The sequence below is a fragment of the Hydra viridissima genome, unplaced genomic scaffold (assembly GCF_058129835.1).
Source record: "Hydra viridissima isolate aposymbiotic clone 2 unplaced genomic scaffold, HvirCarnegie_v1 scaffold_10, whole genome shotgun sequence".
Classification (NCBI taxonomy): Eukaryota; Metazoa; Cnidaria; class Hydrozoa; order Anthoathecata; family Hydridae; genus Hydra; species Hydra viridissima.
Genome location: NW_028324309.1, coordinates 1,558,098 through 1,579,253, shown reverse-complemented (window position 1 = coordinate 1,579,253; position 21,156 = coordinate 1,558,098). Strand labels below are relative to the sequence as shown.

The following is a 21,156-nucleotide window of genomic DNA, read 5'->3' as shown; positions in this document are numbered from 1 at the left end:
AATACAAACAAGAAACATTTTGCCCACAAACAAAAAAACAACAGCATAAAAAAGTAAATGAAACTGACACATTAAAAGATAATTTAAAAAATTTGATCAGTGCATCCAATTCTTTCTTCGTTAGTTCGAAGTTTATTTGTTTGCGTAAGAACTTTGTTATTGTAATTCGATTTCTTTTTTATTATTATTATTACCTTTAATTTTGATAAGATATCGAAATAAGCAGTTAAAAGAAATATTGTGAGTTAAAAAATTTGTTATTTTGCTTTTCCAGGGGGGGGGGGGAGCAACTGCCCCACCTTGCCCTTGCCTGCCGGCGCCCATGCTTATACACTTTTTAACTCGATTAAAGATAAAGCTTGTCGGACGTCCTTGAGCAACTCTATTATTTTTTGTATCGAAACCTTACTCTGATATTTTTTTTTTATCAAAAAAAAAATACTGCAAACTTTCTTCGCTAAAATCAAACAAAGAACCAGAAAAATTCAAAGTTATCTTGTCAGCATTTAACCAGTTTACCAATTCGAAAAAACCTTGTGCCCTGATAAAATCAACGTTTCGTGAGATTTTAGCTTCGTAAAACACAATAAACAAAGCAACAAATGAAGGAAATTGTATGTTTTAAAAATAACAACCAAATGTACACCGATAAACATAGGCATAGTTAATATACGAATTAAAAAATAAATTGAGAACATTTTTGAATTCAAAAATATCTTAACTTATATGGACCTTGTAATGACATTATTTGGCAAGTCTTTATTACACAAATGTCGCATTGGATAAACTATTATAATTCTCTATACATATCAAAGAGCTTTTTTTTTAAAAAAATTTTTTTTAAAACCCTAAATCTGAATATAACTCCATAAAATGTGGCCTTACTTCCTTTCAAAGATGGATATTCAACTTGTTTAAATAGGAACCTAGGAATGTAAATTGCATCAAACAAATTTTTTTTTACGATAAAAAAAAAAAACAACTGGAAATTCAACCCAGTGTATTTAGCACCTAAAGATGCAGGCTTATAGAGTTCGTTAATGTGAAGTTAAGATAGATTTATAGCCATCAAAACCTTTAAGGAATAAATAACTTTATTAATATATTATCAACAAATCCATTAAAATAATAAAACGAAAAAAAAATTTAATTTAAAAAAAGAATGCTTAAATACTTCATTTTAAATATTTTACTTTACTGATAAAAATTTAATCACTTGATGCGATAAAAAAAAAAAGGTTTCAGACTAAAAATAAGCCAATCTAATCATGATTCAAAACAAAAGACAAAAAATATTGCTAAAATAAATAAAAAACTATAACTTAACGCATTTAAATCTTAAAAAAAAAAATACAACAAATTTTCACCGCGATAAATTACTTATGAGTATTAGAGTAGGCTGGTTTGGGTGACCTTGAATATTTACCCAAACTTCCCGCATCTTCTGTTTTGTCGGCTGTAGTCAACGAGTCTTCTTTTAACTTTAGAAAATGTGTAAAGAGAAGTCCGTATTCGGGCTTTGCAGAACAAAATTCAGCGAAATTGTCTACAAATACAGAGAACATTATTTTTAAGCGAATAAAGAGAGCTCTTTTATTTAAAGATGCTAAAAAAAAAAAAGATTAGATTGGTGTGAAGAGATTGAGCTGACAGTAATCAAAGAGACATTTTCCTATACCAGCTGTAGCACAATCGAGATTTTTCAATTGAAGACCTCGATCGATAAAAATTTTAAGTTAAATAACCATTTAATAGCTTTTTTAAGAAGTTGAAGATTTTTTAAAAATACTTAAGCGATTTTTAGTTATTCAATATTTAAGTATAATTAGTACAATATTTAACCAATAGAAAAAAACTGGTAAAAGAACTTTGATGAAATGTGATTTGAAATTGAAGCTGGCAATCTTTAAAAAATCTCCCTAAAAAACTTTAAACTCAGTGTCCAACAATGCCTTAAACATTAAATAATTTAATTAAGTATTAAAACATTTTAAAATATGTAAAAACCCAAAACCTATCCTAGGATATTTCTTTGTCATTGAATCCAAAAATTCAGGTATCATGGATGACAAGACAAGACACAAGTGGTTACAAGACAAGATACAACTGGATTGTATTTCCAGAAAAATGGGAACACAAACCGCTTGTATATTGTCTAGTATCATTAGCCCTTAGAGAACATAATACCCATTAAATTAAGTCTCTTTTTATTATTATAGGTTTGTAAATACTTAAAAAATAATCAATAGCCAAAGAGTAATTCATGATTGAATTAAAAGATAGTACCTAGGGGAGGGAGAGGGTGGTGGTGGTAAAAAAACAAACTTTGTTTTTTTAAAAAAAATTCTTTTTTTCCTTTCTTGGACCTCAATAATTCATTTTCTAGATGTTAATTTTTTTACTTTAGAGGTCAGTACAGTTTGAAAAAAGATGTCATAAACTGAGTATATTTTTTCCCCCTTTTTCTATACCCCTTCTTTTAGGGTGTGTAATGCAGCTAATGAAACAAAATATTGAGTTTAAAAATATACAAAAACACTCACTGTAGTTAACGTAATCAGCATCAGAAGGATTCATATCTTTGAATATTTTGCTGATATATGAATCACCTAGTTGCAATGTATTTCTGAGAAACGCAGATAAACTACCATATGTTAAAAAACCCTCATCCTCACTGCCAATCATCTAAACAAAACGTTATGAGAATCTGTTGTAGAAAAATTGTTAACATAAAAAAAAGCCAATCGGTTTAATATACTTTATTCAAAACATTTACAAAATCTTTAGCAGAAATGGGAACTTTATGATATTCTTCAAGCTTGTTTTTTAAATGTCAATACAGTTTAATAACTCAAAAAAAGAGTATACTGTAAAATTATGAAAGTGGGGATATGTCATACACTAACTTGATAACTGTTAGAGGAAGGTCTTTGGAATGTTCTAGAACTCATTGAATTATTTGTTTTCTTAATATTCATAATAAATCTAATTTCCAATACACCATGGAAATCAGTCGCATTTTTAAAGTTTGTTAACAACACTTTTATCATTACTGTAATCTGTAGTGATTTGCTGCATTCTGTGGCATTAAAAGACCAAAAAACATTAAGTTTCAATACTAAGCATCTTAATGAGCAAATGTAATCATCATAAAATTAAGTTTTAATCTTTAAATTAACATTTACACTTTTTTTTTTTTTATAAGAAACCAAGCAAATGGACGAGTACTAGAAAGTTTCTTACTTTAAGGTCAAGTTTCTTAAGAGTCTCTTAAGTTTTAGATTATCAAAAGAGAAAAAGTGTGTAAAATGCAATTTGAAAACATGTTAAAATTATTTGAATTCCATCAACATCATTCAATGTAATACAATCCTCAGATTTGTCCCTGAACAGAACACAAATGAGGAAATGTTCCTCGAACTTTTACTAAAAAAAGTTTCTTTTTGAAAAGTAACTTTGTTACTATTAGTTTCTAATAATTTAAACGGATTCTTTTAGCACTTGGTAAGTAATACAGCAAAATAGTATTCAAAGCATGGGTATCAATACATACTTAAAACTTATTTCCTTGAGTTTAACGACAGATAATGCCAAAAAGCATTAGGGTAATTCAGACTGATTAGTTATGCAAAAACTAGCTTGTTTAAAAAGCCACCTCTCTTTACACAAAAAAGCACTTTGTAGACAAAAAACTTATGCCTGCAAGAAGTTTTTTTCTAATAAAAATTAAATTAATTCCTGTAAAATTCAAATACCATCAATTTCTGCAAAAGAGTAGAGCATTTACAAAAAGAAAAACAAACAAATTTTCTTGAATGGTATTGCAGCTCAAAAAGTTCTCAATGATGAAAATGTATTTTTCAATATTCAGAAACTTTCATGGCCAATTTAGAATGTTTTTAACTTTTGCTTTATTTTAAAAAAGTTACTAAATCTAATTCAGGTATATGAACAGTAGGGTGGTCACAAAAGATCAATGTTTTGAAATCTTAATGGGAGAACCTCCTAAATTGTGCCAGTTAACTAAAAGATGACATTTGTGAAGTTTTAGCTCAATTGAATAATGCTAACCCATCCTCATTGAGGTTGAAATCTTGAAAATTTGGGAAACACCATTTTTTGTTTATTTACCAAAAACTTAGTTTTTAAGATACTTACATTTTTACATGTATACATTAGAAAATGGTTGAATTCTCCTATTACACAAAAATGCATAACTTAAATACTTTTGAAGAGGTACCTTCAAAATAAAAGCAGTTGCAATCTTTGTAATTTATTGTTGACAAAGTAATTAATTAGTTAAACTTAAGCAATCTGATTGCTTAAAATTAATTAATTCAATTGAATAACTAAATTAATTAATTAATCTGTTTGAACTGTTTGTAATTATTGACTTGTTTAATCTATATTTATAAGACATTCAACCAATAAAGAATAATGAGAATAATTAATTAAATAATTTTTTTAAACTCTTTTTGTATTGTGACGTAGTTGGGGAAAAAATAATAAAACAATATACAATATTATTATTATTTATGAATGAACAGATTTTTTTAATCACACTATGCTACATAGTTTTTTTTATACATAAAACAATTGTCATAAAATTAATTTACACTTCATTGTTGAGAAGGCAGAGGCTTGGATAAAGAGGCTTTAGAGCAACCAGGAAAATTTTCCTAACATTCATTAACTTCTTGTAAAAGATACTGTTCCTGTTCTTCATCATTTGTTATGCATGAGTTGTAATCAGTTATTAATGTAGCACCTCTTTCAGTTGCATCATTTACAACTCTTGATCCATTCACAACTTTTTTATTACCTTTTAAATAGTCTTTGTTATTACTCCATAATTCTAGATTAATACACAAAAATTCCATACTAATTTTGAATCTCTTTAAAAAGAAAATTAATTGATTATGGTGAAATAAAATGGTCCACATTTTTTTCTAGTATTTTAGGTTGTTTAATTTGATCGATGGTTTTATATCACATTACTCATCAAGCTCTCCATCTTCGCCTTCTAAGATATTAATTTCATCACCATTCTCCTTTTTTTGATAATTTTTTTTGAAAGTGAAATATCTGAGATATGTTTATTGATTCTCTTGTATTACTAAAGATTTTATTTATTTTATTTATAAGTCCTGGTTTGGAGCAAGTGCTGGTTTCAGGGCATCCAACCACACTTTCACATAAATATTTACTATAAATAAACAAATATCTTGATTCCCTTTTTTCTCTAAATCTCTCAATTTAAATTGTTCCTTAAAAAAGCATATTTTCATTTAATGCATCATCTTTGCCATCCACGTTATGTGATGAAAAACATCAGGAGTTGCAAACACAATGTTCTCCAAAGGGATGTTTTAAAAAATACCAAACAAATTCTTTGTACTCATCCCTTGGATACTGAACTGTTAGTTGCTCCATACGATAATTAGAAAATTGATCCAGATTAATTAATTTTCTAACTGCAGCCTTATCTTCAATTCCTGGCTAAAACTTTTTATTAATATTGGGCCATTCAGTTTGTAACTTTTTGAAAATATCCAGTTGATAGCCTGTAGTCTTTACCATTACACCATTGAAAACTGATCCCAACACTACCTTTAAAATGTGGTGGCAACATGGAAGGTAAAATAACTTTTTTCTCCATCAATTTTGCCAACAAAACACAAGTACCCTAAATGTGGCCAGTGTTAACAGCAGATTTGTATTAAAAGCATATTGCTTGAATCTTATTCAATTTGCCCTACTGTTTAAGTATTGAATACACAGATTTCGCCAGAGTACTCCATGTACAATTTTCTAATTGGAGAACTCCAATTAACTGCTCTTGTTCTCCACAGCTAATTTAAACTTCTCTCTTGATAATTTCTTTATTTAAAATGTCTGGAAGTAATTTCCCATCCCAGTGTAAAACATCTCTCTCTAAATCTGAATTTATAAATCTTTGTTGAATGAGTTTTGCTATTTCTTTTCGAAATTCTTGCTGGTATAAGCAAATGATACTCTTACTCTAAACTCTTGCTTCATAAGTGAATGATACTTTTACAATAAATTGTTGAGAGTCATGTCCTAGAGATTCTATTGTAGCTGGTATTACTCGAGCTACGCCTCTGTCTGAGATAGCATACCTATCCAATAATAAGGATAACTTTTCATTACTAATTTCTTCAGTTCCTCAAGTGTATTTTTTCCTTCTTTTTATCAGGCTCAGTATCCAGTGTCACCATATCTACAATTGATTTTATCTTAAAGGTACTTCTTCAATAGTATTTAAGTTATAATGCATTTTTGCATAGTAGGAGAATTCAACCTTTTTCTAATGTATACATGTAAAAATATAAATATCTCAGAAACTATAGTTTGTAGATAAATAATAGAGGAAATAAAATTTGAAGAGAATGACCTAGTGAACAAAATGAGAAGCAAATAATCTATCATGAAAAAAATAACTTACCAAGAAGGCACGCTTCATTTTTTCTTCTGTATTTAAAGGTTTTATTATCATCAACAAGCCAATTAAATATTCACGAAAGCTAATCACCTCATTTTTATCCTTAAAAAAAAAAAAAAAAAAAATGAAAATTAATGAAATCTTATAGTTCTAATAGGTACACATATAAAAATATACATACTTGTTTTAATGACTTTTGTAAATAAATATGAATATGTAAGTTATGTAAGTATATAAGTAGAAAAAGTATACTCGTTTCTAAAAGATTTTTTTGTAACAAGCAAAAAAAACTACTTGTTTAAAAAACCCTAAATCACATAAGCATAGAAAAAACTTTGCACTAAACGTATTACAAGAATATATCAAACAAGAGCATATGGTTAAATTTTCATTTCTAAAAGATAAAATAAACATACAGCATTAAAAATTCGAAATATTGTTTTGACTTCATCATTGATTGGTAGATGTAGGTAACTAGAAAACTCTACTAAGTCTATGAAGCCATCACGGTTCTTGTCAATGGATGCAAATTTGTGCAAATATTCAATCATGCATTCACAGTTGATGCTAAAAAAAAAAATCTTTGAAATTTTAAAGAAAGAACAACTTTATGTTAACTAATTAAGATAATGACTATTATGATGACTACTGTGATCAATCAAGAAGCTCATTTTATTGTAACACTTTACAGCAACAATCACAATGAAAATTGAACTACACGAAAAAATATATGTAACAGCAGTCAAGCTAACTCCGAAAAATCACTTTAGTAATGACTTGATAAAATTGAAAACCAATCATGATTTACTTTAACATATTCTTTAAAAAAGAAAAAGGGAATCAAACATAGAATTAGACAAATAAAAAATGACAGTTGTTTTGATGTTGTTTAGAGTCCTGAAATTAATGCGCATTTGTATAAAGATTGAAGAAATTGCTTAAAACACTGCTCAATGATTGCACCATAGGTTTTCCATTCAAAAAGGTATTTTTGGATTATGACAAAAAAAGAGAACCATGGTCATTGCATTTAATTGCTCCATTAACAAGAGATTATATTGGTTTTAGTAAATTATTCATGTTTTAAAATAATATCAATTAAGTAGCCTTTATGATGTTAAAATCTTAAAGCATTTGTGTTTCAATAAACTAGGAAAATGAAAATTAATTTGAGATATTTCACTTAATGTTTTTCTTTTTTTTTTTTCAGTTAGGAATAAAAGTTTCTCTTTCCAGATATTCCTTCAAAACATGTTTTTTTATCACTATAGTTCAAAAAATCAAATATTTCCAATTTGCAGGAGTCATTAACAAAATCTCAAAAATAATAAGAATATTGGTTGTATCTTTGTTATTTGTGAAAATTTTTGTGTTGTTTTATAATATAAAATATAATATGTAACATGTAAGACAAAAACTACTCATTTTGCAATCCATATTGATATCACACTACTTATAAGCTTCTATTATGATACTTTAATAGAATTCTTATAGTTTAACTTGTCACCAAAAACAAATCCTATATATATCTATAATACACATATCCACCTATATTAAAAGCAGCTGTTACGTATGTTCAGACTAAAAGTAGGTTTTATTGTGTAATTCTCTAGAAGTGTTTTATAACGGTTGCATTCAGATCTTTAGCGCTACCCGTTGAAATATTCTCTATGCTGTAGATTTTTATTAACAATTTCTGTCAAGTATATACAAATAATTTCCTTTTCTATCGCCTTAGAACTTTTGCTATCATCTGATAGATTTGAGTAATTCCAAGCATTACAACAAAATAAACCTCTTTCAGAATGAATAATTTACAGCTGCTAAAATTTGGGCATTAAATATAATTTCAAGTGTTTTTATTTTGTAATAAAGCTTTTACAACAACAGAATCTTAAATTGACAAAAATAATATTTAGGAATAAATAATCTTTTAAATTTTCTTAATTTGTTGTTATAAGTTTCATTTTCAAATTCAAACATACAGCGACTTAAAGATGCATTTTTCCCCAGCCAGGCTTAATTTTATTTAACATAATTACTGCACTTATAGGAACGTTATAACTTTACTTTGCGTATGAACTCTGAAATCTAAAACTAGTCATGTAATAAAAATACAAGTTATCAACTACCAAAGAAATCTGCACTCAAAAAGGCTGTTTTGAACAAACCGTTTGTGCCAAAAAATTATTAAAAACATTTTGAAATTTTAATAACACCAAAAGTGTGCAACCAACAACCAGGATAAACTTTTCATTAACTATATGCTTTAAATGACTAACTTTATGACTTAATTTAATGACTTAATGATAGCTTAATGACTAAATAATAACTTAATTAATGACATAATATCAACTTAATAACTTAACTTAAAAACTAAAATTAGTTTCTAAATAAACATGCTCACCCAACTAATGGACTAATTTTGTAATACTCAACAAGTGCAGCATCCATCGGTATTCCAAGCTTTTTTGCTTCCATCATCAACCGACAATCTTCAAAAGAATGATCAGAAACTGGAAGGTTAGCCATTCTAAAAATAGAGCTGAAATTTAAGTAAAAGAGAACTATAATCAGAATATTCCGTCTTGTGGGAAGTGAAATAGATCTTGTTCCAAAGCACTTTAGTTTAAGATCTTTGAATTTGAAAATGAGTTTCTTTGAAAGTGAGGTTTTTTAATGAGTAATTGTTACTTACTTTGCCATGTATTCCCTGACATTTCTTGCATATAAAAATGAATCATTTTTTTCCTAAAATTTAAAACATACTGCTACAAGTATCAGTGCTGTTTCCTTTTAGGCATAGAATATATTTGCATAAATTTTCATTTGCGTAACTTTTTTTTTTTTTTTTTTTTTTTTTTACAAAGAAACATTTAATATGTATATTATATCTTTAATTGCAGAACTTTAATAAAGATTTTTTTAACAGACTTTTTATCTTTATGAATATATAACAAAAAATCTAAATAATGTCTGTTATGAGTAATTTACATCTAAATACTTTCTGTTTTTAGTTTTTCTTTTTTTTTCTCCAACTTATCAAAGTAATGTTGAATATTGCAATAGTTTCACAAAACAAACAACATTTTAATGGAAATCTTCAAAACAGAAAATTGAATTTAAAAACTGACCTTTTCAGAAGGTGTGTATACTGGGAGAATCTAAAAAAATTAAAATAATGATTGTAATAGCTCATTACCATTGTAATAAAAATGCTCTAACTATAATTAACTAAATAATCTAATTATTTTAAGGGTTTTCTATTTAATTGTATCTTCTTTGAGCCAGCTGAGAACTGTTTAGAAAAACTTATTTGATATTTATTAAAGTAAAAAATCAATTTAAAAGTCAGGTGTTTTTGTGTTTTTTTGTTTTTTTGTCTTTGAAGGTTTGAATTGTTAAATAAGTTATAAAACTTTAAATATTCTTATTTTAGTGAGAAACAGTTGTTTTTTTTTGTTTTTTTAGTAACTTCACTCTGATATAAACTAATGTCAAGTATTTTGTAAATTTTCAGAGTGAAATTTGAAATCTTGATACCTTATCTCAAGTTGAAAAATTAACCAAAAAAATAAAACTGTAAGAATTTTAAATTTTTCATAATTGTAAAAGTTTATTATCAATAACAGAAAATACTAATTATTTAATAAATAAATCTCACTTCTATCCATTGACGATTGTGCAAGCGAGACATCATGATGCAAAGAAGAGAAATTCTACAGTAGAAAAAAAAAAGTTATTTTGTAATTGTCATAAAGAGCATACATATTGGTGGAGTATAAAAAAATTTTTAATAGCCAAAATTATCTAATACTTTCTTTTTTCAACAATTGGAAAAAGAAAAATAAGCAAAGACAAAAGATATCTCACACTCCTGGTCCCATCCAAGTCCATGATAAATAATCCTTTAAAAAGAAAATACCATAAATGTAAAAAAAAAGCAGTTTTTTTAAAAAAACTGGACTTTAAAAGTTCAAAGAAAAAATAAAAAGAGGAAGACATGTGTAAATGAACAGAACTTGTTGATCCGGAAAATGAAGTAAAACAGGTTGTACGGGTAATCCAGGATAAAATGCACCTATAAAGATTATTTTAAAAAAATACTAAAATGGAACATCATCTATTCTTACTATTACTTTTAATAATTAAAATTTTTATAACTTAAATTTCATACTAGATTCATTACAGATTTCAGAAATAACCAAAGGAAACATAAAAAAAACTTTTCTTCTAACAGAAACTACAGTGTCTTTAAGAAGGTAAATTAAAAAGCATTTGATTCAAAAGTTTGGACTTTTGAATCAAATTAAAGGAAAATAAGAATAGTACCTGGCTTAAATGTAATGAGGCATTGATGGTTTGTTGTAGTACCTAAGTTTTATTAAAAAACAGATACTAAACTTTAGAACAGAAACTAATTTGAAATTGCATAGAAAAACAATTGAATGGTTTTTGAGGTTGTAGCTTTTTTTTCAAAGATAAAAACAACTTGCTTATTATCTTTAAAATTGTATATTTAAACAATTAGAGAATTAAATTTTCATAAACAAATGTTTGGTATACATTTGTAAAATACAAATATTTTGTGTATATTTGAACAAAAAGGTGACTCTTAGCCTTTTTGTTATTTTGCTTTTTGTCACAGACATCAATCTTTTACTACCAGTACTTCTCTGTTAGTACTTTTTGCCACTTCTTGCTATTTGACATTATTAAACACTATAATTATTTGCTTTTCATATTATTGACCACAAATATCTTCACCACCTTAGATTTTTTAAACTTAATACAGCATAAGTTATCAGTGGTAAATGCTATCAGTGACAAATACTAAAACCAGAAAAAACTTAACACACATTTTCTTTCCAAAAGAATATTTTAAGTAATATTTGAAAAATGGTTTTGTCTTGAGGAATGGATTTTTCAAATTTAATTTTTAAAATTTAAGCATTTAGTTTTGAAATCCAATCAAGCCAAATTATTTTAGTTAATGAAGTTTGTTAAAATAATATTTTTGAGCACTAAATTTATAGAAAAAACTTTACAAACAACATACCTTCAGGGAAAAGAACTATAGGAGGCCAAACACCAGCCGTTGAACGTCTTCTGATTTCATCAGCAACACGCTGCTTTGAATCTCTATCAGCCCGAGAAACAACAATAGGCTGAAGTATTCGAATATAGTCTAAACACAAACTAGGAGATTTAATAATCTGCATAAACATTTCAAATATTAAAAATGAACATCAAATAACTATAAAGAAATATGGAAAGACAGAATCTCTTAACTTGTCTAGTTCTCTTTCAAAGTACATAATGTTCCATTTTTACTTATACAGAGTGCATTCATCACAATATAAGAAAGATGGCAAATTAAAAATGTAGTTTTAACCAAGTGTCAATTGTTTCTTTCTATTGTTGCTTTTTTTCACTATTGTTACATATCTATTTTAACACCCATATAAAGTCTCAGTTTTTTTATTTCAAATATTCTTTTGGAAACAAATACAACTACTGCAAATTGTAAACAAACTTTCAGGAAAAACCAGGATAAAATATCTTAGAGCCTCAAATTTTTGTTTTTAAGTTCAGCCTAGTTGTTACTAAAAAAAAAATGTATTGTAACAGAATGGAAAAGCAGGTTTTTAACATAGACTATTTTGACACTAACAACATACCAAATGCTGGTACCTGGAAAATGATTTCTCTGTCATTTTCATCACCAGCAAAATGATGGCAGTGGTAGGGAAAATCTATCCCTGATTTTTAAAATGCAATCGAAAAAAAAGGAAGTTGTATTCTACAGATTCAGATAAGAATTAATTCATCATTTATACAAACACTTCAAATAAATATACTAATATACCATGGTAGTTCTAATATATACAAAAATATTGACTAGCCAAAAGTACTGAAAAATCTTCAATAGAAATGTTTTAAAAAAGTGGGCACAAAAATTTACAATTTAGAACTTTAGAAATAAAGCTCACAACTAATTTTTCGGCGAATTTATGCATTTTTTGTAAAATAAAAGATGTACAATTTATTAATCTTTTTATTAAATACAAACAAACTTGATGTCTAAAAAGGTTCAAGATGCCTCTCTAAAATTAATTTTTTTTTTTTTAAATGTTCCTGAATTTTTGGGTAAAAAAAAGAATGTTGAGGACAACTAAAACAAATGGAAGAAATCTTTTTTCAAACTGTAGAAGCCATTTGTTAATGTTTTCAAAATTTATATGAGCTTGAACCTTCTTTTTACTTTTGTGCCAACCAATAAAAACAACTGCTTGATAATGCGAAATGTGTTTAGGAGCAAATAATAATTGATTTTTTTTTCATCACACTTAATCACTAAGTCTGCAGAACACTTCCTGTAACAAGCCCTGATTTTTTATTATCATTCACTAAGCCCAACATTCACATAAAGCCCTATATTAGTTAAAGTTTAATCTAACATACATACATTGAAATCAAAAAATTTTCAACTTTATCAGAACACTATAAAATTACTGACGCTTTAATCATTCAAGTTGAGCTTTAATCAGATTTTAAGAGTCTGAGCTTAAAAGAGTCTGAGCTGAAAAGAGTCTGAGCTTAAAAGAGTCTGAGCTTAAAAGAGTCTGAGCTTAAAAGAGTCTGAGCTTAAAAGAGTCTGAGCTGAAAAGAGTCTGAGCTTAAAAAAGTCTGAGCTTAAAAGAGTCTGGGTTTAAAAAGTAGGCTTGAGCTAATAATGTTTTTTCAAAGTCAATCTATTAAGATTGACTTTGATTAAGGTTTATGTAATAGAAGTTCAAATAAGCTTGTGTTAAAAAAAACAATCAAGTTTTAGCAAGCTTTTTTTTGCTCAGCTTGGCTAGTTTCAAAACTCTAGTCTTTAGAAATTATATTTTAACAAATCAGCTCTATTGTTCTAGATCAAAAAAGATACAACAAAAAAAAGCTGCAGAATGTGCTTATGCAAAGTTACTTTATTTTGAAAAAAAATATATTTTATTGAAAAGTACAGATATTCTTTATGACTAAACACAAAAGCAGACATTTTCAACTTACTTCCCATTAATAGAACTTCCAAATTCTCACTTGCTGACACCACTGACAAATATCCAAGTGACCAAAAGCTTAAACCATCCACAAATGATGTGTGAGGTGCAACAACAACAATTGGAGCTTCATTTGCCCCAGCTAGCTTACCTTTTACAGGGACATAATGAAAACCACAGCAAATAGATGCCATACGGCCCAAAACCCAAACAATATGCTGACCAAACCTGAACAAAATATTTTTAAACTATTTGTGCTCATTGTTCCTCTTTTCTATACTAATCTTGTGTGTGTGTGTGCATGCGCGCTTGTGTGTGTGCACGCATAGGTTATAGCCAACACTTTTACACAGCTGTAGCATGCAAAAGGAAAAAAAAACTGTGGACAAATCCTGTTTTCTTACTTGAATATCTAAAACCTTACTTGAATGTCTAAAAAGGAGATTTTTTAAACAACACTACTTTACCTATGTGTTTTAAGAAGCTGATTTATTGCGTTGTTGAGTTCAAACTAGACATTAGTACTATTTTTCAAATCATGCTATCTTCATATATTTTCCTTCATTCATTTGAGTTATTTTCTCAATATATACAAGCTATACAACTATATAACAACTAAGTCAAAGAGCTCATAAAAGTCATATATTCAAAATATATGAGTTACATCAACTCTTTGACTTGAAAATAAATATGCTCCAGAAATGATTAGTAGAACTTTTAAATGAAACCTTTTTACACTTGCTTATATGAGTTCTATAAGCTATCTTGCATATATGTACTTACAAAGTTGTTAACATGATCGATAATGATTTTTTTAGGATTGACTTAACATTGTATTAATCTTCACCAAAAAATTTTCTTTTTTCTTATTGAACAAGTTTAAGTAAAACCTCAGCCAATTTATTAAGGTTGTATTTAAGAAAGCTAACAACTCAACTGATCTTACCATGAGCTTTGTAAGCTTCGTGATGTTGTTTGTTTGGAGGAGTGAACTTTTTGTTTAAATCCTGTACATCATTTTGATTTTAATTTTCAGTATGGCAAGTATTACAAAATATTGACAGAATGGTAATACCACAACTATTTGTGACAACAACAATTAAATCTTTCAGAAAAAAAAAATCTAATGGAACTTATGATGGAACTGTGATGCCTTGGGTAGTTTACAAATGATTTAATCAATAAAATGTTTGCTAAACTTTGCCAAGGGTCTGGAGTCACTTAATTCATAAACACGGAACAGGTTTTTCAAAAAATCACTATTAAAAAAAACCAAGCTTTGTTTGGGATTTGAACAGATAAAGTGCTGTTACCCAAGTAAAAAATGTGATTTTTAGATAAACAAAGATTAAGTATTTTTCAAAATTTCCCTACTAAAGAAAGCTACTTACTGATGATAAAGTAAAATTAGTTAAGATTCCTCATCATGTTGTCCAAAGAGACTCTTAGAACAGTTGAAGATACAAGACTCTATGTTGAACAGTATTAGTAAATACAATGAGAAATTATGTTAAGGAGGATTAAAATTAACTGGAGATGACATGTCAAAGGGTTTTTTTCTTTCTTATGCCCTGTTCCATCACAATATAGTTGATTGCAGAGCTAGTTTATGTAATGCCCTTATGAAGCAAAAGGATTTTGTTTAAATTAAGTTCAAATGAATTAAAATTCACAAAGTGCAACACATAATAGGGCATTTATTATTACTAATATTTTACACTTTGTATAGTACAACTTTAATGAGCTTACATAATTTCAAAGTCTGAATTTGTGTTCCATTCTGGTTCACTTTGACACCCCAGTCTTTGTTTTTATGGGGCTTCGTAGGAAAGAACTAATGCCATATTTTATCTATTTCAGCTACATATTTAAAACAACCAAAAATATATTCCTGAAGTATTTTATGATTAAACATTTTGCATTATATTAAATTAAAATTTCATAAAATAAATATTAATTTATTTACTTGCTGTAAATAAGTGCAATTATTCTTGACCTTTTTTTTAATGCATATAACCTTGAGGTTATTTACATTAAAAAAAAGGGTCAAACTTTAGCTAGCAAAAAATTGACTGAATAAAGCATAAAAGGAAAGAAGTGTTTTCAATAATATAAAAAAAAAAAAAAAAAACAATTGCTGGTTTTTTTTCTAAAATGAAAACTACAGGTTTTAATTAGCTAATTTAAATTTATTAGATAAGGTAACTTATAGTGAAAACTACTCAAATTATGTTTAATATTTATGTTATAGCATACAGTGTGTCCAGAAAGTTTATACAAGGGCAAATTTTTTATGATACTGGTCTAGATTTTTAATGTTAAAACTATCAAAGCAAAAGATTTTTTTTTTTAAATCTTTTTTTTTTTTAATTAGAGTAAAAAACTCCTCTATTTATGGGCACCTTTTTTTGTGCATGTGCAGCACTTTCCTCTCTTCTATTGATAATTAATCAATTAATTACCAATTTTTTACCCGGGAATTAATGCCCATTAAGTTTAAACGAATTGTGTTATTTGTAATTTATATAATCTATCCGACTTCCATTTCCTCTGAAAATGATATTTGTTATTTATCAATTATATAGTACCCTACCAAAAAAAATTTAATGAAGTGTTAAATAGCTTTTGAAGTAATCAATGCCAAATCTGATTTAATAAAATTTTGATCAAATGGGCAAGAAAAGTAACCCTGAGAGAATTAAATGGCAAATTGTTGGTTTATATAAACAAAGGAACTAATCTAATGTTGCTATAGCAAAATCAGTTGGTGTTTTAGAGGACTGCGTTCGAAATACATTACAAAAGTTTAAAGAAACTGAGACTGCCAAATATTTTCCAAAGTCTGTTAGGGCTTCAAAGTTAACTGAAAGAGACAAAAATGTCATTTTTCAAAGGGTTCAATCAAGTCCTAGGATAAGCATTTGTAATTCAACCAGAGTATTCAATGCTTTCTTAAAGAATGTTACAATTGGCAAAGAAAAACAACAGTTATCAGAGAGTTGGGCAGAATCGCCAAAGGATTATTGCATAAGATTGATTGAATCCATGCCTCATTACATCCAATTATGCATAAAAGCAAAAGGAGGCTAATATAAATATTATCTTATTGTTGTTTTAAAAAAATTTTTTGAGTATATTCAATTCGTTTAATTTTAATCGCCAGCTTTCATAAAACCAATTTAATAATTATATATTGTTCTTGTATTTATACAACCTTAATGATATATCTCATTAATTACATACCTCATTTATATAAATTTATCAAATTCCATTGCAAAATTTTTTTATTTTGTTAATTAAAGCTTGTTAAATAGTACTTAACAAAAAATTTTAAAAAATCTTTTGTTTTGACAAATTTTTTATCAAAAAACTAGACCAATATCATAAAAAATTTATCCTTGCATAAACTTTCCAGATCCACAGTACTTGTTTAAAGCAAATTAGTTATATTATAGTAAATTATTTATATCAATTAGTGAATTAGAATTTATTTTTTAACTTCACTTAAGATTTGACCTCTTTTGAAAATGAAATTTAAAGTTTTAAATCTTACTTAAAATTAAGAGCAAGAAATAAAAACACATTTTAAAAACAGAATTCTTGTAATCTTACCTACGAAATTTATGCATAGGCACAGCTGGATCTGACTCTTTAAAACCAAGTAAAAACAACTTTGCAACAATCCCTGCTGTTAAGAGAGTTACTCCTAGCAAAAAAAGACGTATTGGCACCAAGAAAAGCAAAAGTGCCATCTAAAAATAAAAGTAAATTAAATAATAAACTTGATTAAAAATTTTATGGAATCAATATTTATTAAAAAATTACAATATAAATCCAAGAGGTTTTAATTTAATTTTTATATTTTAAATTATAAAATAACTGTACATTAGAAAATTTTTTTTTAATTACTAATGAGCAGTGTATTAAGAGTTCATTTAAAAAAGCAACCTAATATTTAAGAGTGGAAGTTTATAACCATTTTTAGTTTACAACAAAAAATATATAAATATATAATCATTATACTTATTTGGTTTAGAAATATGGAATCTGAAAAATATAATCTGAGCTGATTTCAAGTGTAATGCATAATGATATTTTTAAAGATGCATAAGTGATTAATGGTGCTGGTGAACAAAATACAGCTACACATAAAACAACAATAAAAATGCATATAGCTTTTAACTACCTTAAACTTATCAAATGTAGATAGCTTGATATTTGAGATGAATGGATTTTGAACAGCAGGCTTCTCTTTTGCTTTCTTTAAATCTGGAAATAACTTTAATAATTTTTCTTCAAGCTCATAAAGAGTGAATGCACGATTCAGTTTGGAAGTTTTATTCTTCATCTTGGTACCTATTTATTCTTGCACTTCCTGTATATGTAATGCACTGTTCCAATAGAAGCACTGGTAAATTGGTCTTCAGTAACTTTTTTCCTGAACTAATATATATACACATACATATATATACATATATATATATATATATATATATATATATATATATATATATATATATATATATATATATATATATATATATATATATATATATATATATATATATATATATATATATATATATATATATATATATATATTGTGTGTGTGTGTGTGTAAATAGTAAACTGATACCAGGCTTTTTATAAACATAACGAACTAAGCCATGGATTACACACCTCCGCACCACTCAAATGTTCGCATTTTAATTATTGATTTATGTAATTTTTATATATATTTTAAAAGAGAAAAATTAAAAAGTTACAAGACTACATAAATCCCTATTTAGAAAAACATCACCTAAATTATATCAAAAGAGAGATCCATTTTTATTATGAACAATATTTGTGAGGTGAATAAACAAAAAGAAGCTCCAAGACTCTAACGGCTGTTGGCTTGACAACTTTAACGGGAACTGTCACAACATGAGCCGCAGTTTTATATCCCGTAAATACCGTGGCGTGACCTAATGAAGTCCTATGCTGTAAGAAAGTCCTAATTTAACAAATGATAATTTTTATATTGTAAAATAAATATTTAGTGAAAATATTTTTTTTCATTTTAATATGATATCTAGTTTTAATTTAAAAATTATAAAATATAAGTAAATATTCATTTTATAATATACAAAAATTATCAATTGTTACATTAAGACTTTCTTGCACCACAGTATGTATTAAAAATTTTTTCAGCTCATGTCAAGACTGTATCTCTTTCGTACATTGTTGTCATCTTGCGTTTAATAAATATACTTTTATTTTATTCTTTTATACATTTCTCCTTCTTCCATATTCAACAAGGATGACTCCATGAGTTAACTTCATCATACGCAATCACTTGTGTTTTTTCGAAATTGTCAATTTTGATAGAAGATATGGATATAGATAAAATAACCCAAAGCTAAAAAATGTAAGCATTTGTTTTGACCAGTAATTTATTTTTACGTAAAAAAGAAAAGTTTTAATTAAATAATTCTAAACTGGGTTTCTTCGACCAACACAAAGACATTTTCCATAAAAAGCCACAACTCAAAGGTTTTCCTTCACGAAAAACACCTTTATGGGATGGAGTCGCAGTTTAAGAAATTTGAAAAACTTCAATACCAGATCTCAGGTCAAATATACAAATGAAGACCCCCAAGGCAAAAAGTTGTTAACATTCTAGATCAGATTCACTCAGAGCAATAACTCGACCATCGCAGCGAAAATGTTAAATAAAAACAAAACTCGAGTTTGATTTTTTTTAGTAAAAGCCCAAATCAGAAGCAAAAATAAATCTAAAAAAACGTTTTCCAAATTGAAGCAAAGCCTGAATCTTTTTTTTTCTTTTTAAATATGAATTATATATTTTTAAATATACGTTTGTAAAAGAAACTTAACCCAAACATAACCATTTTATGTAAAAACCTAAATCAAAAAAACTAAAAAAAAAAATGCATTTTAGCTGACAGTTATCAGAATACTTTTTTCAAGTAAATTTCATCAGAGTATCACATTGAGGTATCGCATATGTCGTAGTGGTTAAGACAGTAATTTTAAGCTACATTTGAACAAAACATTTAGAACTTAATAAATCAATGGGAAAAATGAACTCCTGTGGTTTTTTAAAAAGTAAATCGCAAAAATATTTCTAAGGTTCTTACATATTGATAATTATTTTTCTATAATTTTAGCCTTCGTTTTTTGGAATTCATGCATATAGGGATTTAGAATTCATGCATACAGGTTTTAGTATCTATCGTCGGAAGCGTCTTAATTATGAAATACGAAATGAATGGGTCTTTTAAATTAAATAAAGTAGATTTCTGGAAATTAGATAAAGTGACTTTTATTGATACAAAATAGGGATGTTATAAGTTTTTATAATTTACTTTTTCGCACAAACATAAAAAAAAACATTTGTTAACTCCTAAGGTTGACGTTATAAAACAAATATGTTCATATTTACGCCAACTTTCTCATATTTATAATCACAATCGTTATTTACAATCACAGTGATATTTCTTGATTTTTCACATCGCGAAGATAATTTCGTATTACGAAAACTTTAACGTTTTCACGATATTCGTAGTGTTACAAAAACGTACCGTATATACTCGCGTATAAGTCGAGAAATTTTGGACGAAATATTTACTCTAAAACAGCAATTCGACTTATATGCGGGTCAGAAAAAAAAACAAATTTATTCCTAAAATTTTTTTTTTTCGTATTTCTTATTTTTTGATTAAAAAATGTTTCATTTAATATTGATTTTGTATTGATTTTCGGATCGACTTATACGCGAGTATATACGGTAATCTTTATAAAATTGACCTCTGATCTCTAAAGAAGCCCCCAAAGGTCATTTAAAAGATGATTATTCAGAGTTGCTACATTCAACCAGGTGGCAGTTAAAAATTCTTACCGCTCAACCACACGACTTATTCTAAATTAGCATCTATATTTTTTTCATTATATTATATTTTAATTATATTGTAATAAAAAAAAAAAAAAGGTTGCGAGTAATTTTATACATGCTTTAAAATCATGTTTTTTTGTTTTCCGTGAATTTACAATTTTGTACTTATGGACCCTATTGAACTAGGTGTGCGACATGATAATTTATAAGCGATAACTTGAATATAAAAATCTATGTGTAATAGTTAATGTTCAAAAAGGTTTTTTTTTTTCTTTCTTTTCATCTAATTTGGATATATTTAGGTTTTTATGAAATGTTACTCCATTTGTTTTATCCATTCAGCATTCGTCTTGCTATTTCTTATCTTCGACAGATTCTCGTAATTGCATTAGCTTATAATACAATTTTTCATTCAATTATTTATAATAATATAATTTAGGGCCTGTTTATATGGACAAGGGCTAGCCCGTTTGCTGAGCTAGCCCGGAAAACGAGCCAGTTTTAAAACTACGTTTATATGAATTTTTGACAAAAAAATAAAAAATGATATCGAGGTCAACCTGGCTTTTTCTAGCAGGGCTGGCCTCTTTATAGGTAAAATAATAACTTTAAAGATGGCGGCTAGTGACAAAAAAAAACATTGCGTTTTAACAATATGTTTAACTGGTATTATAACACAAATAATGCTTCTTAAAAGCCTAATTGTACTATATAAGCTTTACAAATTTAAATTTGATTATTTTTTAAAT

At 27.1% G+C, this 21,156-nt stretch overlaps 1 protein-coding gene across 3 annotated transcripts; it reads right to left on the bottom strand.

Annotated features, from left to right (window-relative positions):
* Positions 1–603: 603 nt before the first annotated feature.
* LOC145193116 (lysophosphatidylcholine acyltransferase 2-like) lies at positions 604–18,435 on the bottom strand. Of its 3 annotated transcripts, none has more exons than XM_090100511.1 (16): positions 18,311–18,435; positions 17,696–17,952; positions 17,122–17,261; positions 13,520–13,737; positions 11,523–11,651; positions 10,796–10,837; positions 10,486–10,544; positions 10,337–10,371; positions 10,128–10,182; positions 9,598–9,627; positions 9,162–9,214; positions 8,871–8,996; positions 6,880–7,030; positions 6,467–6,565; positions 2,544–2,685; positions 604–1,546 (listed from the first exon to the last, which is right to left on the bottom strand). In XM_090100511.1, exons 2-16 carry the CDS (start codon positions 17,855–17,857, stop codon positions 1,377–1,379), a joined length of 1,611 nt encoding a protein of 536 aa, XP_089956637.1. In that variant the 5' UTR covers positions 17,858–17,952; positions 18,311–18,435; the 3' UTR covers positions 604–1,376. The 3 variants fall into 3 exon arrangements, with proteins under 3 accessions (XP_089956637.1, XP_089956639.1, XP_089956638.1); XM_090100513.1 differs by lacking the exon at positions 18,311–18,435 and adding an exon at positions 18,190–18,290; XM_090100512.1 differs by lacking the exon at positions 18,311–18,435 and adding an exon at positions 18,146–18,272.
* Positions 18,436–21,156: the final 2,721 nt, after the last annotated feature.